This window comes from Phyllostomus hastatus, unplaced genomic scaffold (genome assembly GCF_019186645.2).
Source record: "Phyllostomus hastatus isolate PE091 unplaced genomic scaffold, TTU_PhHast_1.1 phas_contig_254, whole genome shotgun sequence".
In the NCBI taxonomy this organism is placed as follows: domain Eukaryota; kingdom Metazoa; phylum Chordata; class Mammalia; order Chiroptera; family Phyllostomidae; genus Phyllostomus; species Phyllostomus hastatus.
This window is the reverse complement of record NW_025333810.1, coordinates 10,566,949-10,594,585: the sequence shown is the minus strand read 5'-3', so window position 1 is coordinate 10,594,585 and position 27,637 is coordinate 10,566,949. Positions and strand designations below refer to the sequence as shown.

General features: G+C 37.8%; 2 protein-coding genes across 3 annotated transcripts in view; one reads left to right on the top strand and one right to left on the bottom strand.

Annotated features, from left to right (window-relative positions):
- The window catches only part of LOC123818033 (TIR domain-containing adapter molecule 2), a 49,163-nt gene that overhangs the window by 13,091 nt on the left and 8,435 nt on the right, over positions 1-27,637 (top strand). Inside the window, exon 1 of one of the 2 annotated variants that reach the window (XM_045837903.1) lies at positions 20,052-20,180. The exons of the other annotated variant lie outside the window; for it this stretch is intronic. The gene's annotated coding sequence lies outside the window, so the exon portion shown is untranslated. Of the gene's footprint in view, positions 1-20,051; positions 20,181-27,637 lie in introns of those variants that run through there. 2 annotated transcript variants of the gene reach the window in all.
- On the bottom strand, positions 9,850-10,184 carry LOC123818035 (60S ribosomal protein L37a-like). Its single transcript, XM_045837906.1, is given in 2 exon segments — positions 9,850-9,971; positions 9,974-10,184. Coding segments are annotated over 2 exon segments (333 nt in total).

The following is a 27,637-nucleotide window of genomic DNA, read 5'->3' as shown; positions in this document are numbered from 1 at the left end:
TCATCTGTGCCTATCAAAACTTCTTAATATTAGATTATTTCTACAAATAACTTTTGATGAAACTATTGAAATATATTAAAATGTTTGAAATCACCACTGTTACCTGTTGTACAAAATAGTACAGGCTTAGTCTAGTCTGTATTAACTGGTTAACGTTTGATGACTGTCTATACTCAACTGGGTATGTATATATATATGAAAGAATACATATCTATACAGACATAAATGTTAAGTAAACTTTTTTCTTCCTCCTAATATATAAGTTGTAGCTCATCTTTTTTTCTTTAATTCTTTTGTAGCTTGATGCAACAATTTGAATTTCCCAAATATTTATATTTGGACATATGGCTCAGAATATATATTTAAACATCATTAGCTGTATATATTTTTAAAATAAATAATGGAAAGGGACTTGATATACAAGTTTATACTAAAATTTCAACCATGAAGATATAAGATTACTTTGCTAATAATCGAAGCCTTTTTTCTAAAAAGAAATAAAATGGTATGTGGTTTGTAACTTTCATTCTGGCTTGATGGTAATCAACTTTGAAAATACAATGGACTGAAAAGCAATTTTATTCTTTGAAAGATTTCATTCAAATCTCTGTACTATCCATATTTGCTTCAGTTTATAAGTGTGTAACATTGATAGTTAAATAGGACAAAGCAGATCCTATGACTGTTTTCAAAAATTAAATTAATAAATGAGGGGTTTTTCATTTATTTTTGGAAAAACAAATTTCTCTAAACAGATAATGGTTCTGTAGGATTGCCTCAATCAATTCTTGTAGAATAAAAAAATCTTTCAACAAGCTGATTTGTTTTTGTCAGGATTTAAATTTTTTTAAACTCCTTATGAACTTGGAGCTTGGAGTAAATTTTTGTAGGAAGAGAGTGATTATTTATTTGATTTTTCATCAAAACATCTTAGGGACTGGGCAAGACAAAAAAGAAATAACAGGTAACCCCCACTTTTCAAAAGTTCATGTATGCCACTTCCCTTTTACAAAAGATCTGTATTACATGTGCCTGTTTTCACTAACTGGAAGAAATCCAGAGGATTTTTCTTTTACAAGAAATGGTGAAAAATGAAAACAGCATTCAGCATTTGTCTTTCAGGGAGCCATTATAGAAGCAGCACGTACCCTGAGCAGCGTGAGTGACACTGCTTTTGTTCTATGTTAGTATTGTTTTAGGTTTTATGTGTTATTTGGTAGGTTATTTTGTGGGTCTGGGAACACTTAAAGTTTTTTCCATATAAGTGGTAATTTTTCTTTGCTTTACCTCTTTTCTGCTTATGAAAGTTATCATAGGAACATTCTATTTTCAGAAAGCAGGGGAAATTTGTACCACCTCTAAACTGCCTCATTTTTAACATGTTTTGCATTTCTTACTGAAAGTTTGGGTGAAAGCAGTTTAAGCCTTCAGTTCTCGGAGAACCTCTTAGTTTTTAAGTAAATTAACCTAAGGTTGTATAATGCCAAGGTGCCTCAGTTTTTTTCTTTCCCTTCATTAATGTAGTTATAGGGGACATTCTGGTTTCTGGGCAAAATTCTACAAAAATAAATAACAATTATTTTAGTTAAAATTTATTGAATGGTTACCCTGTGCCAGGCGCTGTGCTAAATATTTTACTTGTATGGATACATACTATCTTTGCAATAATCCTATGAACTAAGGAGTTCCCATTGTGCCGACGAGAAGACACAGAAGCATAAAGAGGTTAGGAAACCTGCCCATAGCTCAGTAGTTAGCAGAATGTGAATACAAACTATTGCATCTGGCTCCAGAGCCCTCTTTCTCAACCACCAGGCAGTGTTGCCTTACAAACACTAGTTAAAGGATAGATCTCTGAAGGTTTAACTGTCTTGATTTCAGTGTAGCTCAATATTGGTTCAGAGCTTTGGTTTCAAGTTCAAATCATGGTTTTGTAATAATCTGCTAGAAGTTTCAAAACTGAACAAGATAGTCTGACTTCCAGGAACATAACTTAGTTTGGGGAGGCCGGATAATTATATAAGCAAGTAATGTTATATTAAGTAATGAAGCAGAATGGCCTTGAAGGGGCCATTCAGGGGCCACCTTAGCCGCCAAAGCATTTATAGGGTGCTATCAGAGGAAGAAATCACAGGGTCCGGCAGAAGTAAGGCTTGCTTGAGTGTGGTTTGTAGGGTATATGAGTGTCTTGCATGAGATGGACAGCAATTTGAACATTTCACTTAAAGTGTTATGCTGTGCTTGGGTGTGATATTGTTATGTTATACAATTACATGCTTATGATTTTGTAATAAAAGATTTCCGTAATAAAAAGGGGGCATTATTTGTGCTGGACCCTGTATATAGGGTGAAAGACTCATCCCAAAAAGTTTAACTCAGTCTACCCACAGGGGATACCCATGGTTGTCTAGCTAGGACAACAGCTGAGTGGAGTGAACTCTAATTTAGGTATATGGACTGTTGGCCAGTACCCATTGCTACAGGTTGGAAAAACATGTTCTTTAACTTTGTTAATAAAGTTGATGATCTCTTGTCCATCTCAGTTGTTTCCAAATTCTGGAGGAAAATACAGAATGTTATCCCTAAACTTTCAAATGTTCTATTTTTCACTCTGTTTTTTCCATTTTATCTATAAGATATCATTAGAAATGACCACATTCCTTCCTGAGATTGAGAAGTAACAATGGTCCGGTATAATCTGTTTTTAGTGTTGGTATTTGCTAGTGATTACTCCTACCTTAAAAAGAATTTGAGAAATAATGGTTCTAAGAATAAACCCACCCATCATCCTACCATCCATTTTGATGTTTTTCAGTTATTTTTATAGACATATGTTTATGTTTTTAAAAAATTGGTATTATCTATAATAAATTTTCAAACTTGAAAATTGTGAAATCTGCCATAATACAGAAGAGAGTATTAAACATGTACAGGTTAAAGAGAAGTAAAATTACAAAGCACATGCTGATACAACAAATGCTCAGTTTAAGAAATTCAACATTGCTAGCCCCACCACAAAATGTTCCTATGTATCTTTTCCTGATCACACACCTGAAATTCTTCACAGAGATAACCAATGTTCTGCTTGTAATGAAAATAATTTTCTTATTCTTTAAAAATATTTTTACCAGTTATCATAAATCTTCTCAAATTGCTTTTTAAAATAACTTCCAAAGATCACAGATATTTTTAGAAATACAAAATCACATGTTCGAAGATTTTGGCAACATCAAACTGTCACTTGCTGTGCTTATCTCTGAATCAGCCTGTAGCAGTTCAGTATGGTCTATAGACCACACTTTGAACAGTACTGATAGTATTCCTGAAAAATATATTTTTTAAATCAGGCAAAAAGTAAACTTTAATAAATAAAATTTAGTGAGTAATAAATTCTACTTAATAAATAGAATATTACATGTATCATACTGTGACTTTGTTTTGCTAAGTCACCCATGTTGGTGCATATGGCTGTGGCTTGTTTCATCACTGTCCATTATATGAGTATACTATACATAGTTATATACTATACGCAGTTATGTGTTTTCTACTTAATGGCATTAGGATTGTTTCAGGGTTTTTTTGCTGTTATGAACAAATCCACTATGAACATTTTTGTATGTCCTATTGCACATGTGTATGATCTTTTGAGAATACATCTAGGAATGGAATTATTTGCTTATAGAATGTGTGTGTCTTCATTTTTACTAGGTAATGTTCACCTTTCTTAAAGCAGTTGTATCAGTGTTTTCACCAGCATTGTTAGAAGGTTCCACATTTGGTATTGTCAGACTTGAAAACTTGAAAATCTTCTGGATATTTCTGTTATTTTTATAGATGTATGTACATTTGTTATAGAATATACTTAATCATTGTTTAATCTGTATTTCCTTGAGATTAATTATTTTTCCTCATGGGTTTACCATTTTGACTTTCTTGTAAAGTCCTTGTTTAAATTATTTGCCCATTTTTAAAAAGAGGATTGTTTGACATTTTCCTATTAACAGGATTCCTTTGTGTATTCAGGAGACTAATCCTTTGGTTATAACTATTTCAAATATCTTCTCAGTTTGTTTTTATCTTTCTCTTTCTGGTGAAATGTATCACTCTTTTTCTGTATTGGTGTTTCTATATCTTGTTTGAGAGATTTCTCTATCCTGAGGTCATGAATATCTTTTCTTATGCTATGTTCTAAAATATGTGTATTTTCTACTTGAATTAAGTTTTATACAAGATAAGGTAGGTAATCAGGTTTCTTTTTTAATTGCTTGACAGCTCATCTATATTGATTTGGAATGCAATTCGGTCATCTAGTAAGTACCCCTATTTACATGAGTCTCTGCTTCTGGGCTTTCTGATCTATTCCATTGATCAGTTAGTCCTTACACCAGTAACACACTGTATTAATGACTAAACCTTTTTAAAGTCTTTTTTTAAAAAATAGATTTCAGAGACAGAGAAACATCAATTTTTTCCACTTATTTATGCATTCATTGATTTATTCTTGGATTTACCCTGACTGGGGATGGAACCTGCAACCTTGGAGTATCAGGATGATGCTCCAACCAACTGAGCTACCTGGCCAGGGCTTAAGTTCTTGTTATTTGGGAAAACAGGTCTTAATACCTTGTTTTCAAGATTTTGGCTATCTGATTATTTGCATTTTTGTACAAAGTTTAGCATTAACACAAGTATCAATAAAACGAAATAAGTAAGTCCTTTAGGCTTTTGATTGGAATTGTATTGAATTTGTGAACAATCTCCTCTTTATAATAGTGCATTTTCTAGTGAATGAACATATCCTTCCATTGTTAAAGCCTTAGATCTTTTGGCGAAGTTTTGTCATTTTCTTCACTGAAGTACATATTATATATTTTGTTAAATCTCATTTTCTTGTTTTTAATATTTTTGATGCATTTATAAAAAGTAACTTTAAATTTTTTTTTCCTGTTGCTGGCATATTGATACACAGTTTTTAATCTGATTTTTCTTTTCAATTCTGACAATTCATCTGTAGATTCTTCTGGACTTTATGTATACAATTGTATCATCTACAAGTCAGGACAAATTTGTCTTTCTGTTCCCCAGTACCTTCTGTTCCTTTTTTTTCCTTGTCTAATTACATTTGCAGGGATCTTCATCTAGTAGGATGTTGAATGGAAGTCATAATAGGCTCTTTTGTTTTGTTGCTGTTCTCTGGGAATGCTTTCAATGTATCCTATAAGCAATTTATGGTATTTTTATTAAGTTTAGAAATTTCCCTGTTATTCTGAGTTTGCTGAGATTTATTTTTATAATCATTAAGTTGACTATTATCAAAAGTGTTTCTGTACTTATTGAGAAAAATCATTTTTTACACGTTTATTCTCTTAATGTCATCAGTCACACAGATTTGTTTCCTATCATTAAAACCACTTTCTTTTCTTGAGGTAAAACCAATCTGGCCATGATGTGATTTGTTTGTTTTTTATAGCTGGATTTGGTTTGTTTTAAGATTTTTGCTTAATATCAATATTGTATAGCCTTAAAAAATGAGTTGGAGAGTGGCTCACTTTCCCTGTTACCTGGAAGAGCTTCTGTAAGATTTGCATTACTTCTGTCTTGAATTAGAAGGAAATCAGGAATCTTTGGTGAAGTGTGTTTTGGGTCTGGCATCTTTGTTGGATACTGATTCAGTTTTATTAATAAGAGTATTTTATGTAATATTGGTAAACTGAATATTCCTAAAAATGTGTTTATTTCATCTACATTTTCAAATTTATCAGCACAATGTTATTCCTGTTCTCTTATCTTTTTAACATGTCAGATCTATAGTTATGTTCCTCTTTTCATTTCTGATACTATTATTTGTATCTTCTTTTCTACTTGACCAGTCTTACCAGAGGTTTATCACTTTTATTGTTTCAAGGAGCAAATATTTTGGTGGTTTTCTTGTTATATATTTGTTGTCTGTGTCATTGATTTCAGCTTTTTCATGATTTCTATTTTTCTAGGTTGAGTTTAATGTCATATTTCTATATTCTTGGGTATTTAGCTCAAATTTTTAACTTTCTAATATATATCAAAACTATACATTTCTGCCCTGGCTGGCATAGCTCAGTGGATTGAGCTCGGGCTGCGAACCAAAGTGTCGCAGGTTTGATTCCCAGCCAGGGTACATGCCTGGGTTGCAGGCCATAACCCCCAGCAACCGCACATTGATGTTTCTCTCTTTCTCTATCTCCCTCCCTTCCCTCTTTAAAAATAAATAAATAAAATATTTTTAAAAACTATACATTTCCTTCTAAATCCTACTGTAGCTCTATGTTAGTTTTCTATGCTATGTAACAAATTACAACAAATTGTCAGTTTCAAACAGCATACTTTTGTTATCTCACAATACTATGGGTCAAGAGTCTGGGCAAACCTCAGCTGGGTTCTGTGCTCAGGGTCTCACAAGGCTACGATCAAGTAGTCACTTGGACTGTGTTCCCATCTGAAGCTTGGTGTCCTCTTAATTCATCAGGTTGTTCACGAAATTCATTTCCTTGCAGCTGTAGAACTGAGGCCTTCAGCCACTCAGGGCTTCCCCTCCACTTAAGCAGTTCACATCATTACTGCTTGCTTCTTCCAGGCCAGAAGGAGAGAGAATCTGCTGTGTTGAGTCTCTTCTTTCAGGAAAGGCCTGATGGGCCACCCACAGTAATCGCTATTCAGAGTCTACTGAATAGGGACCTTAATTACACCTCCAAAATCTTTTTACCTTTGCCATATTCTGTTGGTGAGAAGCATGTTGTAAGGTCTGGCCACGTGAAGGTATAGATATGGGGATGGGGAAGGATTTCAGGAGCCATCTTAGAATTCTGCCTACCTACTACAAGCTCCATTCTACAAGACTTGATACCTATCATTCACAAATATATTTTCCCATATGGTTCATTCCCTTTACATTTTACTGCTGTTTTCTTTGGCTGTGGAGAAGCTTTTTATTTTGATGAGGTCCCATTTGTTTATTCTTTCCTTTATGTCCCTTGCTCTAGGAGGAATAGCAGTGAAAATATTGCTGTGTGGAATGTCTGAGATTTTCCTATGTTCTCCTCTAGGACTTTTATAGTGTTGTGACTTATATTTAAGTCTTTTATCCACCTTGAATTTATTTTTGTATGTGTTACAAGTTGGTGATCAAGTTTCATTTTTTTGCATGTAGCTGTCCGGATCTCCCAACACCATTTGTTGAAGAGGCTATTTTTACTCCATTTTATGCTACATCCCCCTTTGTCAAATATTAATTGACCATGGATACTTGGGTTTATTTATGGGCTCTCTATTCTGTTCCATTGGTCAAGGGTTTGATTTCCAAAATATATAAAGAACACAACTCCACTCTAGGAAAACAAACAACCCAATTAAAAAATGGACAAAGGACATGAACAGACACTGTTCCAAGGAGGACATAGAGAGGGCCCAGAGACATATGAAAGGATGCTCAACATCACTAGCCATCAGAGAGATGCAAATTAAAACCACAATGAGAAACCACTTCACACCTGTCAGAATAGCCATCATAAACAAATCAACAAACCAGGGCTGTTGAGGCTGTGAAGAAAAGGGAACCTTAGTGCACTATTGGTGGGAATGCAGACTTGGTGCAACCACTGTGGGAAACAGTATGGAATTTCCTCAAGAAACTAAAAATGGAACTGCCTTTTGACCCAGCAATTCCACTGCTGGGGTTATATCCTAAGAACCTTGAAACACCAATTTAATAGAACCTATGGACCCCAATGTTCATAGCACAATTTCCAATATCCCAGTGCTGGAAGCAACATAAGTGCCCACTCATAAATGAGTGGATCCAAAAACTAGTACATTTACACAATGGAATACTACATAGCAGAAAGAAAGGAGCTCCTACCCTTTGCAACAGCTTGGATGGATCTGGAGAGCATAATGCTAAGTGAAATAAGCCATGTGGTGAAAGACAAATACCATATGATCTCATCTATAAGTGGAACCTAATCAACAAAACAAAGCAAGCAAAATATAACCAGAGACATTGAAATAAAGATCAAACTGACGGTAACCAGAGGGGAGAAGGGTGAGGGATAATGGGGGAAAATAAGGGAAGAGCCACCAAAGATCATATGTATGATGTATAAAAGACCCATGGACAAAGGCAAAGAGGATGGTAGGTTCAAGGGTGGGAAGGCAGGGGGTGTGGTGGGGTGAAAATGGAGACAACTGCTTGAACAACAATGTAAGTAAAAGACTTGATACCTATTTTACTTAATCAATTTCAAAGAATTTTCTGAATTTGTTATCCTAATTTGACCCATAGATATTATTTGGAATTACAATTCTTAATTTCCAAACATAAGTATTTAAGTTCTGTTTTATTGATTTCTAACATAATTACACCATTGTGATCAGAGAGCATAATCTCTATTATTTAAATTACTTGAAATTTATGGGCGATTGGTTTATGATTCCACTTACCTTTCTCTCAATTTATATGTTGTCACATATTTTGTATACCTTTAAATATAAGTTATTACTATTTTATTCAATATTCATTTAGATTTACCCATTTATTTGTCACCTTGGCTCTCTGTTCCTTGCTGCTCTTGAAGCTTCCATCTAGAATAATTTTTCTTCTGCATGAATACATTTAGAATTTCCTTTAGTGCAGGTCAGCTGGTAGCAAATTCATTTCACTCTTTTTTTGAAAATGTCTTTATTCTGCCTTAATATTTGAAGGAAATTTGTGCTGGGCATAGAATTCTCTTTGGATAATTTTATCTTGAAGTATCTTCCTATTGTCTGCTGGCTTCCCTTTTGTTATGAAGAAATCAGCTATCTGTTGCCTTATTGAAACGAATTTTTTTTTGTCTGGCTGCATTCAAGATTTTCTCTTTGTGTTTGATTTTTCTGCAGTTTCATTGCTGTAAGTGATTTCATTGTATTTTATTACTTGGGTTTTTTTGGGGGAATCTTGGATCTGTGGATTGATATGTCAGTTCTGGGAAATTTTCAGCTATAATCTCTTTAAATGTTGCCTCTGTCTAATGTGCTCTCTCTTTGCCTTCTGGGACTTCTAAATGTATGTTAGACCTTCTTGGTGTATTTCCTGTATCTATTTTTCTTGTATATGTTCTATATTTTATCTGCATCATCTAGATTCTGATACAGCTTATAAATCATGAATTCACTTTTTAGCTGTTTTTAATCTGCCATAAGACATTCATTGAGTTCATAATATGTTTTTATATTTTTTAATTCTATTTTTGTTAGGTTCTTTTTTTCTTATGTGCTCTGTTATTTTTTATGTCATCCAGTTTCTTGCTGTATTTTTTTAAATCCTCCCCTGAGAATATGTTTATTGATTTCAGAAAGAGAAAAAGAGGGAGAGAGAGAAAAAAACATTGATGTGAGAGAGAAACATCAATTGATTGCCTCCCATATGTGCCCCAACCGAGAATCAAACATGTAACCTAGGTACATGCCCTGACTGGGGACCGAACCCACAACCTTTTGGTATATGGGGTAATCTCCAACCAACTGAGCCATCCAGACAGGCCTTGCTGCATTTTTAAAGTGAGAATTTTATTTCTGTGGATTACCCTTTGTGTCTGATAATTCCAGTGTGTACAGCCTACTGTGATTCTTTTTGTGGATCTGTAGTTCATATTGCTTCTAGTTAATGTTGTCTTGGTTATCCTTGTACTTCATTATGTTTGTACTTGAAAAACCTAAAAAAAAAAAAGGAATAATTTAAGATCTGGGATGATTTTATCTTCCTTAAGAGGTTTTTGGGTTTTGTTGTTTATCTGTATGTTATATAAATTAACTCATTTATTAAAGGCTAGCTATATTTCAAATAACAAAGCTTCTACAGATTTTTAGTTCCTTCAGTCTTCTGATGGCAGACTTTACTGTGGTGGCAGAAGTGATCATGCAGGTCCAGGTACCACCAGCTATTATTTTCATGCAAGAACATAGTGCCACATCCCCACAGCTCATCTTATCTTGGTTTTGCTATAGAAAGAGCAAGTGTACTTAACCTGCTGGCTGATTTCAATTTTCTTCACTATTTTCTTGAGGGAGGCACTATAATGAGTCTCATATTTACCAACAATTCTGACTTTCTTGGTGTGTTTAGCTTTGTCATCGCAAAGTAGTTTTGAGCCCAGAGAAGGAGGTTTTTTCATTCTTTCTACCAGGTGTCTGAGGTCACAGTCTGGAACTTAGGCTTAAGATTTTCTGTGCCCTTTCAGATGACCCACTGAATTTCGGTTTGTACCCCCGACTCCAGGATACAGCCCTGACTTGGGCTTTGGTCTAAAGGGGTGCTTTCACCATTTGGTGGATACTAAACCCAACCCTTGTCTTTCCAGCTCTGGTTGTTGATGAAAAGACAACTCCACCTCTCAGCTACTTTCTCTAAGATTAGCAATCCATCCCAAGGGCAAAAGTAGCTTTGGCACTGCTTCCTGAACTCTAATTCTGCCCTGGAATTTGACCTGAGAAATTCTAGCTTTTATGTCTTCAAAAAGATACTTACTGTTTTTCAGGGGAGCACTGATCCAAATAACCTGTTTTCTGTTTCCTCATTACCCACCTTCAGAAATTCAAAGTTACGTCTTGGTCATGAATAAAATGTGCAACTTCTGTACTTTTTTTTCCTATGTCACCCTTGGGTGACTCATAGAGTTCAATTTCCCCCAGATAATATCTTCATATCAGTGACTCATTAATTTTTTCAACAAATATTAATTTAGTGCCAAGTATATTCTGTCTTTTTTCTAGAACTAGAGCACGGGTGTCCAACCTTTTGGCATCTCTGGGATACACATTAAATACACAAACACTAATGAAAACTGATGAGCAAAAATAAAATCCATGCATAATTTTTGTGATATTGGCCACCACAGATAAGCATAAAGGTCCTCACATAATAACCCTAGTTATGCAGCGACCCTTTCAATAATCATTTATAATTGTGGAGCAGGTCCCAAGTTTGTGATCACTAATATAGGAAAGTACATATTAAGTAATAACATGTCATTCATGTTTTTAAATATTTTTTTTATTGTAAATGTAAAAGAAAAGAGGGCAACATAAAACTAGTGGGGCCTTTGACATTGTTTTTGAGAAACTAGTGCATCAATATCTGGCTTGATAGAAGTAGTTGCAATTCTTAGTGAGTTTTCAAGGTGCTTGTCAGATATTTTGGTTCTAATTTTACTCTTAATGTGTTTTATTCTTGAAAACAGTTGCTTGCAAATGTAGGTGCTGCCAAATAACGATGACATGAGTGAGGCGTGATTGTGAAGCAAAGGATATTCGTTTCTGGGAATATAGGATTTATAGTCCAGTAGAGAGACATGATCAAAGTTTTCTTTAAGTTGAGTGTCAGGTTGCAGCTCTATGTGTTTCATTTGAAAATTGGCAGGTTATATTTATTTCTACTGAAAATGAAATTGCAAACATAGCAAAATATTGATTATTTTCCCAGAAATCTTGAAATCTGTTTTCAAATTCTTGTATCAAATCAAAAGGTAAGGCTGCATTATTTTTCACTGTTCACAGGACTGTGTTTAGCTAACATGTTGAAATGCATAAAATTGTTTGCCTTAATTTGAGCTTGCCTTAATTTCAGTTTTATTTGGAATGCTGTTACGGTTTGAAACATGATATTGATAAGTTGGTTTTCACCTTGAAGATGCATATTTAACTCATTTAAATGAGCAGTTAAATCCAATAAAAATGCTAAGTCTGTAAGCCAGTTTTCATCATCAAGTTCCAGCACAAATTTGTTTTTGATACCATAAATGACAACATGTTGTTAAGCATAAAATCCTTTCAGCATTTGGCCTCCACTTAGCCATCTTACTTCTGAAAAGTAAATGATGTCGCCATAATCAGCATCAATACTTTTAAGGAATTCCTGGAATTGGCAATGATTCAGTCCCTTGGCTCTTATGAAATTCAGTCTTGATGATGATTTGCATGACATCCATTTTTAAAGCTTTTGTGCATAAATTTTTTTGATGTACAATGCAGTGATACTTCATCAAATGTGAATTTTGGGCAGCAATTGCATCATCTTCTATTAATTTTACAAGTCCCTCTCTTTTACCTCCCATCGCCAGGGCACCATCGGTAACTATACTAGATATGTTGACAATGGACAAAACTGCTTTAACATATTTTTTACTGCTTCAAATGAATCTCTTGATTTAGTTGTGTCTTTTAACAGCACTAAAGAAGCCATTTCTTCAGTGACATATTTGTCATCAATACCTCTAATAAAAATGGCAAGTGGAGCCATATCTGTAGCATCAGTGCTATCATCCATCGCCAAAGCATAAAAATTCAAAATTAGCAGCCCTGCTCTCCAAACTCATTTCAATAGACTTTTCCAATTTTTTCAATTCACCTGGCTGTAATGTGGGAAGACAAACTGATTTCAGAAATATCACTCTTTTCTTCAGGGCAAATTATGTCTGCCATACTTTGTATACATTGCTTAATAAACTCACTGTCAGTAAATGGTTTTGATTTTTTTGCTGTTAAATATGCTACCATATAACTAGCTTTTACAATGAAACCCAACCAAGTTACAGCTTTTTGAAAAAAATTTTGTTGAGCAGACTTCTTTTCAGTTCTGCTATTTTGTCCTTATGACACAATCCATATGCATTGAAATTGGCATGCTTTTTGCATATAATGCCTCTTCAAATTATAGTCTTTGAAAACTTGCACAAATTCCCTGCAAATTAAGCAGAGTGCTTTACTATTTCCCTCTACAGAAAAGTAGTCATCTGTCCACTTTTAATTGAACAATCTTCCTTCACCCATAGTTTTTCTTTTTGGGAGGTTCTTTTTTCTTTTGAGATGTAGATGCCATACTGGTATTAAAAAAAATAATAGGGCTTCCATCCAAGATGGAGGCATAGGTAGATAACTTTGCTTCCTGGTACAACCAAAAGTAGGACAACAAATTTTAAAACAAAAAGCAACCAGAACTGCCAGAAAATTAAAATGTATGGAAGTCTGACAACCAAGGACTTAAAGGAGAAACATTCATCTAGACTGATAGGAGGGGCAGAGACAGGCAGCCAGGGTGGAAAGGATAGGTGACAAGGTGATGGCTGGCAGTCCCACATTTGTGTGTGGATAAACCAAGAGAAATAACTGGGAAGCAAAACAGACCATGCAATCCATGGTTCCAGCCCTGGAAAAGAAGACCTCAAACTCCCTGGATATAAAAACCTGTGGGGAGTGCAGAGGCAGGAGAAACTCCCAGCCTCACAGGAGAGTTTGTTGGAGAGACTCACAGGGTCCTAGAATGTACACAAACTCACTCACCCAGGAATCAGCACTAGAAGAGCCCAATTTGCATGTGGGTAGGTGGGGAGGTGACTGAAAGCCAGCAAGAGCCAAGCAAGGGTCATTGTTCCATCTCTGATCCCTCCCTCACATACAGTGCCACAACACAGGGAAAGGGGTTGGCCTGCCCTGGTGAATACCTAAGATTCTGACCTTTACAACTTAACAGGCACACCAAGACAAAAAGTATATATATAGCACAAATGAAAGAACAGATCAAAGCTCAGAAAATAGAACTAATCAATAAAGAGATAGCCAACCTATCAGATGCAGTGTTCAAAACACTGGTAATCAGAATGCTCACAGAAATGGTGGAGTATAGTCACAAAATAGAGGAAGAAGTGAAGGCTGTGCAAAGTGAAAGAAAAATATACAGGGAACCAATAGTGAAGGGAAGGAAACCTGGGCTCAAATCAATGATTTGGAGCAGAAGGAAGAAATAAATGTTCAAGCAGAACAGAATGAAGAAACAAGAATTTTTAAAAATGTGGAGAGGCTTAGAAATCTCCAGGACAACTTTAAATGTTCCAACATCTGAATCATAGGGGTGCCTGAAGGAGAAGAGGAAGAGCAAGAAATGGAAAACTCTGAAAAAATAATGAAGGAGAACTTCCCCAATCCGGTGAAGGAAATAGACTTCCAGGAAGTCCAGGAAGCTCAAGGAGTCCCAAACAAGTTGGACCCAAGGAAGCACACACCAAGGCACATCATAATTACATTACCCAAAATTAAAGAGGAGATAATCTGAAAAGAAGACAGTTCTACAAAGGAGTTCCCATAAGATTATCAGCTGATTTCTCAAAAGGAAACTTACAGGCAAGAAAGGTCTGGAAAGAAGTATTCAAAGTCATGAAAGGCAAGGACCTGCATCCAAAATTACTCTATCCAGCGAAGCTTTCATTTAGAATGGAAGAGCAGAGAAAGTGCTTCCCAGATAAGGTCAAGCTAAAGGAGTTCATCATCACCAAGCCCTTATTATATCAAATGTTAAAGGGACTTATCTAAGAAAAAGAAGAAGATCAAAACTATGAATAGTAAAATGATAACCAAGTCACAAACTATCAACAACTGAACCTAAACATGAAAATAAACTGAGCAAACAACTACAACAGGAACAGAATCACAGAAATGGAGATCACATGGAGGGTTATCAGTGGGCAGGGGGAGAGGGGAATGTGAGGGAAAGGTACAGGTAATAAGAAGAATATGACAGGTACAAAATAGACAGGGGGAGGTTAAGAATAGTATGGCAAATGGAGAAGCCAAAGAACTTATATGTATGACCCATGTACACGAACTAAGGGGGTGGGGAATGCTGATTGGAGGGTGGAGGGGAGTAAAGGGGAGAAAGAAAAATGGGACAACTGTAATAGCGTAGTCAATAGCATAGTCAATTAAATTTAAAATAAAATAAATACTAGATAAAAGACCTTATTTGCTTTCATTGTGAAAATTAATTAACAGGAAAATAGAAAGCAAGGTTTGGGCCCTTCCACAGCTCTTTCATCTGCTGATGCAGGACAATGTGGAGGGCCAATTATAAATCGTGGCAGGTGATGCGTGAGGTGCTGCTGAGAAATGGAAATACCTTTAATGATCAAATAAGAATGCTTACCTGACTTCCAAATAATAATGAACACCTGATGTTGCAATGGTATATTGAAATATTGATAATCGCTACCTTGCTAAGTCATCACAAGCACATGTAACGTCTGATGGTATCAATTCTATTGTCTGTGTTTGGAAGATAAGACACTGAAAGCACACACCACATAAAATGCAAGTCATGCATGTGTACAAATAGCAAGAGTGTATGTACATTTATTTTATGGGACATTGCGACATGTAATCCCAAAAAGTCTAATAACATTTTTTTTAAGTGTACAGTCTTGAGTCTTATAACATTTTAAGTAAATTTACAATTTTGTCTTGGGCCTCATTCATAGCCATCCTGGCCTGCATGCAGCCCGTGGGCAACAGGTTGGACACCTCTGAACTAGAGATTCAAGAATTACTATTTTGTTCTAAGTGTTAGACAACAAGCCAGCTTTCATATAACATGTTTTTAACTTGGAATGAACCCTTTAAAGTTATTTACAAGATTTTACATATATCTTCAGCCTTCTAGAGAAAGAGCATGTCATTTTCCTCATATTATTGAAGGGGTCCATGACTCAAAATGTTTTAAAGAATAATTGTTCTGTATGATATTAGAGTAATTTTAGCTTTTTTCTATTAATATAAAGGTTTTAGTACTAAGACTATTTTGTTAATCTATTTTGCATGGTGGGAATTGGAGGGTTGGATATTGATGGACTTTAAAACTTTCTACTGTTCAGTAGATGTTTGACTAAATGTCTACTGTGTACTATGCAATGGGAATACTGAAGTAAATGTGATAGTTTCTTATTCTCAAGGCATCTGGACACAGATCTCAGACAGAAAATTACAACATCTAACCTGAACGTAATCATTTTCAATCATTTGTGCTATAAGAATCACCTAGTCTACATGTAAAAAACTGATCTTTCTGTGGTTTCTTCCCCTGAAACTTTGATTCAGTAGATCTGGGGTGAATCTTGGCATTCCTCCCAAAGGTTCCATTGTAGGTGTTGTTATACCACATTTTGAGAAATAGTAAACACTTTTGTAATACTGTGTCCCTGTTGTACTATGTTCTCCATTCATGCTATATAGTTTATTTACTAAACAATGCTTTTCCCCCATTTTACAGATGAAGAAATTGAAGCACTGTATGGTTAAGTTCACTCACATAAGGTCACACAATCAGCGGTAGAACCAGGGTTCAAACACACACATATCTGTAGGAGCAGGCTTGTGTCTCCCGTGTGTATATGTAACCTCCCAGTCATGCAGAGGTATGTGAAGAGCTAATCTTGACCCTCAGTAGCTCTCTCACTTCCAGGATCTTCCTGTTAAATTGCTAGTCAATTCACTGCTCTGCTGCTCATCTGATGTGAGGCCATGGCTTCAGACTAACAGAGCTATGGGGTTCCCCCATTTATGTCCTCCCAAGTTTGTGATTTTTATTGACAGAACCACTAGCTATGAATTTCTGCCATCCACTCCAAGTCAGGTTAGCTCCATCCAGAAGTTGAACCCCTGACTTTCACTGCCACCCTCACCTGGCAGCAAGCACTGTTGCACCAACATAGCTGGAGAATGAGAGCAGCTTCTAGCAAAAATGCCACAGACTCCTACCCCAAATTCAGCATGTTTTTTAAAATGATTCTCAGTTTATTGTTCGCTTCAATATCCAGAGCCCTCAAATGATTATTTTTGACAATTTTGTGTTTGTGTAGTTTGGCGGGGTGGGGGGGGGGGGTGTCTTTTTCTTTTTTTTTTTTTAAGAGGGGAAGGGAGGGAGAAAGAGAGCAAGAGAAACATCAATGTGTGGTTGCCTCTTGAATGCCCCCCACTGGGACCTGGCCCACAACCCAGGCATGTGCCCTGACTGGGAATTGAACCAGCAACCTTTTGGTTCACAGGCCAGAGCTCATTCCACAGAGCCACACCAGCCAGTGCTGTTAGCCTTTTCAAAGAATCATCTTTTGCTCTTGTTGATCCTCTGTTGTTGTTTTTTACCCTGTTTTATGGTCTTCTTTTTCTTGTTTCTTTTTATTTAGATTTCATTTTCTGTGTTTTTCTAATGTCTTGATGTATATGTTTAAATAGTTGATTCTCTGGCTTTGTTTTCTGATATGTGCATCTAAGACTAGAAGTTCTGTTCTCATTAGACATTAGCTAAGTCCCACTAATACTGACATATAGTGTTTTTGTTAACATTCAGATACAATTTTATGATTTCTGTTGTGGTTTGCTTTTGACCCATGGATTATTTTTAAATGTATTTTGATTTCCAGACATGTAGAGGCTTATCTAGTTATCTTTTTGTTTTTGGTTTCCAGACTGATACCTAGGTGGTCAGAGAACATATTCTGTATTATTCCAGTCTTCTGATTTGTTTTGACTTTGCTTTGTTGAGACTTTCTCTATGGCAAAAAAAAATATGGAGTAATTTTATTGATATCTGATATGTACTTAAAAAGAATATATATTTTGAAATTGCACTGGATACCATAATCTATGTATATCAATCAGGTCAAGTTCATTAATCATGTTCAAATCATTTATATTTTTACTGGTTTATGTAAGTGTCTGCTGGGCATATGCAAGATGTCCAGGGAAATGGTAGAGTAAGCTAAAGAGTACAGAGGATACAGACCTTGAAAACATCAGCATTTAATGTTAAGGATTTTAGGTGTGGGATGCCACAGGGAAAAGATTTCACATTTCAAAGAAGCCATCTCTTCTCTGATTTAATTAGCAGTCCTTCCCACTTTACTCTGCTGTATTCCTTTCATTCATTCATTCATTCATTGACAATGAAAGGACCTGAAATTTTCTTACTTGTTTACATGTCTATTGTCTGTCTCCTGGACTAAACTGCAAAATCTCCAGGAGGACCAGGACCATGTGTGTCTTGTTCACACTATATCCCTAGCGCCTAGCATATAAAAGACACCAGATATTTTTGGCATAAGTTATTAGTGCATTTCTTGAAATGTATACTTAATAATTTGGGTAGAAATTTTAAGTAATGAACCTCGTAACCAATTTAAAATATTTTCTTAGAACAAACTTAAGAAGAACAATGCAAAATTTGGAACAACTTGAAACATAAAATGGAAATATTCAAGTCAATTTACTCTTGACATTAGTGACGTTGGGTTCATTTGTACATGGGATATGGGTGGTGAATGGTGAAATAAATGTGTATTGCATTTGCCATTAGTAGCACTAGAGTGAAAAAAATTGAAAAGCACTGATTTGAAGGGCTATGAGAGAAACAGGCAGAGGAGACTGAAAGAAGAATTTAACAGGTTTGATAAGTATAAAAGCCACATGGGGTGGTTGACATCAAGGGAATAGAGTATTTGGAGAAGACAACAAGTCAATTTTGTCAATTGCCAAAGAGAGGGTCTCAGGAGTATCATTGGAATTTAGTAACAAGGCCACTATTTACCTGAATAGTTGAAACAGAATTGTTGGAAAATAGAATGAGAAGAAACCAGCTGTCAGAGGGTAATGAATAGTGTTGCAATGGTGCTAATTAGGGAGTTGCCCCAAGTAATTACTATTAAACTTTAATGACCCATCCTGTTGGGTGTGGGTGGAGGAGCAGGAAATAACTCTTAGCTCTACCTGTGGCTGGAAATAGAGATTGCCTGAGAATAAGAGAAGGGCTGGGGGACTATTTTTGAACTGGGTTCTTAGGATATGACTAGGATTGGGAGCCTGAAGTAGTTAGGATCCAGTACTTGGCTCTGTAAGTGTGAACGAAACCTGACAAGCCTACACGAGGCTGGCATGGTGGCCTTACAAACTCAGAGACCTAAAGTAACCACACAGGATAGTCTAAAAACTTTCTAACTGAAAACAGGTCATGGCAGGAAGTCATGTCCTGGGCCGGTATCTTTCTTGACAAAGGTCAATCTACCTTAACTGAGCTGGTCTTACTGCCTTTTTTTCAACCCATGGAATGTCAGGGTAACTTCCCTTTTCCAGACCCCTCAGGGCACAATCTCCTACCAGAGCAGAAGCCCACAGAGCCCCTCATTGTTGTTGTGTCATTAACTGTTCTCTACCCACCTGTTACAGAAATAGGTGTCTATTCATTTTCTTTTTTATCCAGTCCCACAGATTTCTCGGCTTTGCTTTCTCCCACCTCCCTAATCTATCACCAATGAATTTCATATAACCCCCTTACGCCTCCTCCCTTGATTGTATTGTATAAAACAAGGGGCAAAACTGCCCTTCTCTGGACCATTTTCTCAATTCATTGAGATTTTGCTTCTGGGTCAATTATTATCAGTTTGGCTCAAATAAACTCAAACATTTTTACATGCTTGGACGTTTGTTATGTTGGCATAAGGCTTTTTATGGTTCTTTCACTTGATTGATTTTTTTCTTTTGTTTTGTTTTGTTTTGGTTCTTCCTTAATAATCAGTGAATTCCCAGTCCGTTTCGGTTGTGGAAAAGGAACCTGAGCAAGGTGGCTGTTCGGGGTAGGGGGTGATTGGCTGCAGTGACATTCAGTGAGAGTCCAAAGGGAAAGGAAACGTCAAGGGATCACCTTGGAGGTAGTCGCTGTACCTTGGGGAAAAGTCCAGAATCTGCGTGTTTGGGTAAGACACGCCATTTCCCAGGGAGTCCGGTCTAGGAGGCCTAGACTTTACTGACGGTTCAGTGTTGGGTGTGCCTGGAAGACGGAAGCAGTGGCTGCAACCCCCATCCCAGTACCCAGGTCTTCGAGTAGTAGTTACAGTGGAGTTCCCACCCTCTTCCCCTCCTCCCGCACTTCCTGGCCACAACGCAGGGAGAGTGCACTTTTGCCTGCAGGAGAGTTCTCCAGCGTGATTTCCTCTTCTCCACCCTAGTGAATGGCCCGTATTTTCCTCCCACGCGGACAGGTCCAGCCAGATTACAACTTCAGACTCGCCCCCAGGGCACTTACAGCCTCTGCCTCCTTGGCCCAAGCAATACCTGGGCAGCTGCGGGGGTGGAGCTGGGGGCGGAGCAAGGCGACAGCCAAGGGTTCAGTGTCCGCGCGTATCTGAGGGGTGGGGACTCCGCAGTCTTGCGACTTCCGGTGGGCGGATCACTGGGAGTGGGCGTGGCCACAGGGCTGGTCAGCTTTCCCTTCCAAGCCCAGGAGAAGTCGCCCACCGAGTGGGTCCGCTCAGGGGCTGAAGAAGATGAGAAAGCCCGCACTCCTTACAAGCTAGAAGGTGCGGAGGTCGGGGGAGGTGCCGCCGGGCTCGGGGTGGGCTTAGGAGCCGGGTTGCCTTGCTACAGGCCCGGCAGCGGGTTCCTTACTGTGAAGGCAAAATCCACACAACTTTCTACTGTTCTAAATTTCACCTAGACTAGAAAACCCATTTTTTAAAAGAAACCTCTGAGCCATAAAGCAAATAGCCTGGAGTCTTAAATGCCTTACAGGTTCTTCATGAACCTCAGCCAGGCACAAAATGCTCAAGGTTTTGGTTTTCTTTTTTGGCTTCTTGTACAAAAGGTAATTTGGATAAAAATAATTTGGGCTGGCATCTGTGAACTAGTTTTCGGTTTTATATTAGTTAGGACCCCTCCAGTTTTTCATGGCAGTAAACTTTAAAAACGGGGGGTCTTTAAAATATCATATTTTAACACTTTAAATAGTGTGTTGTTATGAATGGAGATAAGCAACTCTATTTTATATCTCATTTAAATCCAAAAGTAGATGAGCCAGACTAAAATAATGTCTTACTTCCTTCTGAGGCAAAGTAAATGTTACCCATGTCCAGCTGTATGGAACTTGAGTATAAACCACTTTTATACTGTTGAACCATTTGCTCCTCATGGAGGAGAATATTTTTTATTTGTTCCTTTAACAAATCTGGTCTGCTGATAAATCTTGCCTTTAAATAATCCACGCCCCCCACCAGCAAACACCCTTTCTAGGTCCTGCCCGTTTCTTTGCTCCCTGTTATTTAAACAACAACAACAAAACTTCTTTAAATGACTTGCCACCAAGTCTCTATTTCCACTTTTCATATTTCATCCTCCACCCATTCCTCTGGGCTTTCTGTCTTCATCGACCCCTTATCACTTGTGAAATGCAGTATCTGTGCGGTTTTAACTTTAGCTCCCTCCAGGATATTCCTTCTTCATTTGGCTTCCAGGTCACCTCTTCTTACTGGTCACTCCTGTGTCTGCAGACTACTCCTCTTCCCAACCATTCAATGTTGAAGTACCACAGGGCTCAGTTCTTGGCCATATTCTCTTGTAGCCATACTTTACCCCAAGACAGTTTCTGTCTAAGCCATATTCCATGGCTGTGAATAACATCTATAAGGTTATAACTTCCAAATTTATATCTCTATTTCTGCCGACCTCCAGATGTGTACATCCAGCTGTTTACTCACGAACCCCATTTGGAAATCTAATAGATGTTTAAATTTAGTACAGTCAAATCTTGGTTCTGAAACATCTCAGTTCTCAAACAATTTGGTTCTTGACCAGGTTGTTCACAGAAAAAATGGTCAAAAACAATTGCTGATATGGCACCCACCCAGTTGTCCCCCCACTTTCCCCTCAGCTACCTTCCTTATCTCAGTAAATGTTAATGCCATTCAACTAGGCTGAAACTCTAGGAATCATTCTTGATGCCTTCTTTTTAGTTTAGACCCTACATCCAAGCATCTAGCAATTTTTTGTCTCTATCTTGAAAAAATACCTCAAATCTAACCACATCTCACTCCCTCACTCATGCAAACCACAGTCTCTCTTACCCAGATGACTGAATTCTCTGATTTGCTCTTCTTCCTTCTGCCCTTGCTCCTCTATAGTCTTTCTACAAAGAGCAATGACTTTTCTCAAATATAATCAGAGCTTTGACTTCCCTTCAAAACCTTTTGGTGGCCATTTATCACAGTCATAAAAACCAAACTCTTACAATGGCTTCAAAGCCCTATGTGATCTAATTCCTGACGACTATCATCTTATCTCCCACCTTCTTCATTGCTTATTTCAGTGAAGGGGTGAAGATCCTGTTGCTGTTGCCTTTGCTTGCCATGGACCTTTGCCCGTGGGCATCACAAGCTGTACACTTTTACTTCCCTCACTTCCCTGTTCAAATGTTTTATCTGCCATGGTCCTGTTTTAATTCTTTTTACTACTGACCCGCAGGTATGTTGCTGTCAGATACTAGTATTCCATGGAGCTTATGGCACCTCTAGAACATTGTTGGTTGCTAGGACTCTCTAATATTGAAGTGCACAACAACAGATGCTTTCTCTTGAGCCTCATTTTGATAAAATGCAGTTTGCCCTTAAATTCCGTGCTTTTATAAAATGTTCTTCCTGTTTGGGAGTTTGCCCTTTGGTGCCAGTTCTCATTTTTAAATTTAGAAAGTGAAAGAAAAATGCTATCCAGTCTACCGAAAAAAGTATGCAATATTTTTTTTGGCAATTCCATTGCTTCAGCAGGAAGCAGTGATCTCTAATTTGGAGACTTTCTGAATGATACCAGTAACAGGTGTTTTAAATCGAAAGACAAACAATGAAGTAGAAAATATTATACAAGTTTTTTAAGTGTAGTGACTAAGCAGTTATCAGAATACCAAGATTTTACAGCAAAATTTAGTTCTCTTTTTAAAAGATGTGGGATGGAAATGAAAAATATTTTTATCTTTAGGAAAAGCCACTGGGGGATAAAGACCGTTTTATTTATAATGTTTATTTCTTATTTTAATCCCAAGGAATTTGTTCTGTGATGTTATCAGTAGTATATGTATTACCCTACCCTGTTGTAGAAAAAAAAATTAATTTCAGACTTGGAATGCATGAATAAATATGTGCAATAGAATATTAAATAAAATTTTAAAAGAAGTGGATTTGGAATATTTATCAAAGAGAAGAGTAGGAAGGTTAAAAGGGAAGCCAGGAGTGCATTAGAATGAAAACAGCTGTCATAAGCTTCAGTATGCGTGAGCTAGACAGCACTCAGCAACGTGGGGCTTCCTAGCCAGTGAGTCCAGAGATGGCTTCACAGATGAAAAAGCCAGTACCCAGGCAAGGTCTGTTTGTGTATTTTTGCTTTTTAACCTGGTAGAAGCAGTTTGTGTATGTGTATGTGCTTGTTCTCAAGTAATTACATGAGTACTTGCTCAAGGATCTGTTTAGTTGGAGATGATACTGCTGTGTGGTGCTTATAAATAAGTAGAATATTGGAAGATCTCTGTTTGGTTTAGAGTTAGCAAAGTCAGACTCTTTGAAAATTTGCATATAGATAGAAAGTAGGAGGTCAAAAATAGTTAAACCTGGGAATGGATTCCACCCATCTGGAATGTGCAGATATGGCACATAAGGAATATACTATCTGGGCATCACGTTAGATGACCTCTATTTAAAAGCACATAACCTAGAAAACAGTTTTCTTATTTACTAAAAAAAATTTTCAGATTGCATTGTCATTGTACAAAAAGGATATATATAGATACACATATAGATTATATGCACATTTACACACCTACCAAACACCAATAACCAATATTACCTTTTTGGTGTACCTCTTTCCAATCTATTTTCTCTAGTTTGTTTTACAAAGCTGAGATCATACTGTATATGCTATATTATACTCTACTGTTTTTACTTATTATGGAAGCATTTCTCATTAAAATTATTCATAACACTCAAACTTTTAACAATTTAATAGGATTCATCATATAAAAATATGACATAATTTATGATGTTGCCATTCCTCCGTTTTTCGGACATTCTAATTGTTTACTTTCAGTAGAGTTTTGGCTAGCCCATGATACTACATACAAGTTCTCTAATAAGAAACTATGGTCGCATAACTCATACCTCAAAATTGTGGTAAAATGTCTTCATAGATCCTGTGATAGGAGAAAGCTGAGCAAATTGGAGCATCTGAAAAAAAAAGACTCATGTTCAGGGAGCTGGAGGAACAAAGGGGAGAGAGGAAAGAGATCAAGTTGGAACTGAGGAGTCAGATACAGAACAGCATTGATCACATTAAGAAATGTTTACTCTCAGAGCAGTTGAGAGCCATTGGGGGGGTCATAAATGTGAGTAACTCGATCAGATGTATGTGTTTAAAAAGATCATTGTGGCTGCTGAATGGAGTGGATTAGACTGGCCAGAGTGGACAGAGGAGACGAATTAGGAAGCAGTGTAGTGGACTAGAGGAGAGATGTTGACCTAGGGTGAAAATGTGGAGAGGGAAAGCAGAGCAATTTGAGATGTGCTTTGGAGGCTGAATAGACAGAACTTGGTGATAGCTGGAACTGGAAGTGTAGGAGAGGAAGGGGAAAGTGTCAGCCATGCCTCAGGTTTCTGGCTGTCATAACTGGGCAGGTGATGATGTTATTTGTAATGTTATTTCAGTATAAGATCAGGATGGATTCAAATTCTACCTTTTCCTGAAAGTATTGATTACCCTAGTTGGGATTTTAAACATTTTCAGTGTGATGAAGTGAAAGGAAAGTCCACATGTTCCCTGTCTGGCTGACACAGGTCTGTTCTGTTGTATCCTGGCACTGCCATGCTGTCATCTCGAGGTAGGCAAACTTTTTATGGAGAGAATCAGAAAGTAAATATTGTTAGCTTTATGGGCCATATGGTTTCTACCGTAACCACTCAGCTCTACCTCTGTGACAGGAAATTAGCTGCAGAGAGTACATAAATAAATGGGCATCGCTGTCTTCCAGCACAGCCTTATTTACAAAAACAGGTGGGCCCTGGCTGGAGCAATTTGGTTAGAGCATTGTCCCAACAAGCCAAGGCTTTCATCCCTCATCAGGGCACATATAAGAATCGGTCAATGAATGCATAAAGTGGAATAAGTAGTCTCTCTTTTTTCTCTCTCTCTCCCCACCACCCCAAATCAATCAATAAAAATTTTTTTAAAAAAATAGGTGGCAGGCCATGTTTGCTGCTGACCTGTGTTGTAGCTCCTTGTCCTGAGTTGGGATGTCATACCCATCACAGTTTAGTTGCAGGGAACAGAATCTATTCTAGCTAGTTTAAGCAGAAAGGTATACATTAGAGGGTATTCCAAGATTTATAGTCTCATCAGGAAGGTTGAAGAGCTAGACTCTAGGTTGAGTGTTTAGGGGTCTAATGACATCTCCTCATACCACCTACCAGCATGGGTCTAGTGTTTCTGGGGCTTTTGCCATGACCAGGAAACCTGCCACATCAGGGAGCTGCCAGCTCCTGAATCATGCCAAATCTGCTGGAGCCTGAACCAGCAAAGTAGGTGCCTCGTGTTCTGCCTGCCTTCATATTTAACTCAGACATGTAAGTACATCTGATTGGTAGAATTTAAATTACATCTTGAACCCTAGCTTCAAGGGAGTCTAGGAAATACAGCTCTTAGTACTTGTGGTACAGGGAGTTCAGGAAGGCACACTAAAAGGAAGTTGGAATAAATTTTGGATGAGCAGACCTGCAGTACCTGCTGCAGAATACTCCTTTGTCTACTTCACATCATACCCCACTTCTTTCCACATCTAAACTGCCAGGAAACAATAGTAATAGCAATATGCTCTCTTTCAAGATAATGCAACTATACTTCATACAAACAAAAGTGCACTAATCTTCCCAGAAGGTAAACCCCAAAGTCCTGTATGTCACCACATTACCCAGTGTTCATCACAGACATATCACACAGCACAGCACACTCAGGAGTTAAGTGGCAAATTTTCTCTGCCCTCCTAGGGAAAGAGGGAAGTTGACAAGAAACAGACTGCCCGGTGACCAAGAGGATAACAGCTCAGCTCTAAGATGCTCCCGCCCATATTGTTTATTTTTTCTACTAGCAAATTTCCTCAGTTTCTAGGCAGTCCAAGTATTACTTCTCAATGAAATCTTCTCCTGACCCTATGCTCATTTGTACCTATTGGCCTGCTTTTCCCTTCTTTCTCAGCTAAGCTTTCCCTTCTCTTCAGGCCCTCACTTCCTGTAGACTCTTAAGCATACTGCAGTCTGATGTGACTCCACCATTCATCCAGGTGCTAAATGCAGGGGACTGACCACTGCTCCAAGCACTCTCTTCCCTTGGTTCCAGATACCCATCTGCATCTGATTCTCCTCCTGCTCCAGGGTTACTCCTCCCCTTCTTTTGTGGGCCCCTTCTCCTCTGAATCCCTTGCAGGCATTAGTTCTATCTCTGTTCTTTCTTTCTACCTATTCTTAGTTACTCACAAATTTGAACTAGTGCCAAACTTTTATCCTCCATGAAGATGCTCTCCCAAACATTGAGCCTACCTGTGTCACTGCCTATTGGACAGCTCGTCTTCTAGGTTATGGGGACCCCAACCTCCTTATATCCCCAGCTGGATTAACTGATCATACCCACCTTCACCCTCACCCCATTCATCTTGGCAAATGGCAACATTACCAAATTACACAAGGATAAGGCTTGGGAGGCACACTTGATTCTTCTTTCTGGCACCTACTTGCCTTTGTTACCTACTACACGTCTTTGTGTCCATTATTACTTCCTTAGGTCTGGACTCTGCTTTCTCACTCCGGTTATTGCCTCTCAACTAATTGTTCTCCCAGTGTAAGGCCTTCCAGGCTTCTAGCCTAGTCTCCTTACTGCAGCTATTTTTCCCTGTCTAAACAAGTCAGATCATGTCACTTCCTGACTTACACCTACCAGGGACCCTCTGTCTGTCAACAAGGTCAAATTCAAAGTCTTGAACATAATAGATTAGAATCCTTATGCTCTCTAATCCTATTTATCTCTCTTCTTATCTCTTACCACTACCTTCCTCTTGCCTTTATATTAATACACGTGAGCCATATAAACACATACTGTAAAATTATCCTAACAGAATTTGCCCTCTGGTGCCTCATTGTTTTTGTAAATGTTGGTTCTATTGCATGGAAAATGTCCAGCTCTCTCAGCCCTACTAATACATAGTATTCTGTGCTGCAGGTATCTTTTCTAGCACCTGTAGTCCTGAATGAAACACCTAGTTTTCTACTTATTCTGGCTTCACAGCCCTTAAACCTAGCAGGTCTTAGTACAGAGTAAGTTTTTAGCATCAAAATTTATTCATTGACTTCTGGTCAAGATGGAGGCGTGGGTAGACTCGCTTTGCCTCCTCATACAACCACAAGAAGAATTACAACTAACCTCAAAACAAATAACACCCAGAACTTCCAGAAAAATTGCACTATATGGAAGTTCAACAACCAAGGATTTAAAGAAGCCATGTTTACCCAGACAGGTAGGGAGGGGCAGAGACTCAGAGTTGGAGTGGAGAGACAAGGAGATGGAGTATGATGTGGAGAGGTAGCAGCAGTGGTGGAACGAGTGGTCCAACATTCACGTGTGGTTGATAAAAATCCAGAGGGATACCTTGGGAACAAGCATTCCCAGCCCCAGGCCAGGCTGCACAGCCCAGGGTTCCAGCACTGAGAAGATAAAGCCCCATAACTTCTGGCTATAAAACCCAGTGAGGGCTGGGGTAGTGGAAGAACTTTCTGGTTTCTCAGGAGAGTCAGTTTAAAGGGCCCATATGGACTTAGAACACATGCAAACCCACCCACTCAGGGATTCAATGCCAGGGCAACAGCTGGAAGGATGCCGGTTGCATGTGGGAAGTTGGTGAAGTGACTGGAAACAGGGCAAGTGCTGGGCAAACCTCCAGCAGCAAGGCAGTGGCATTATC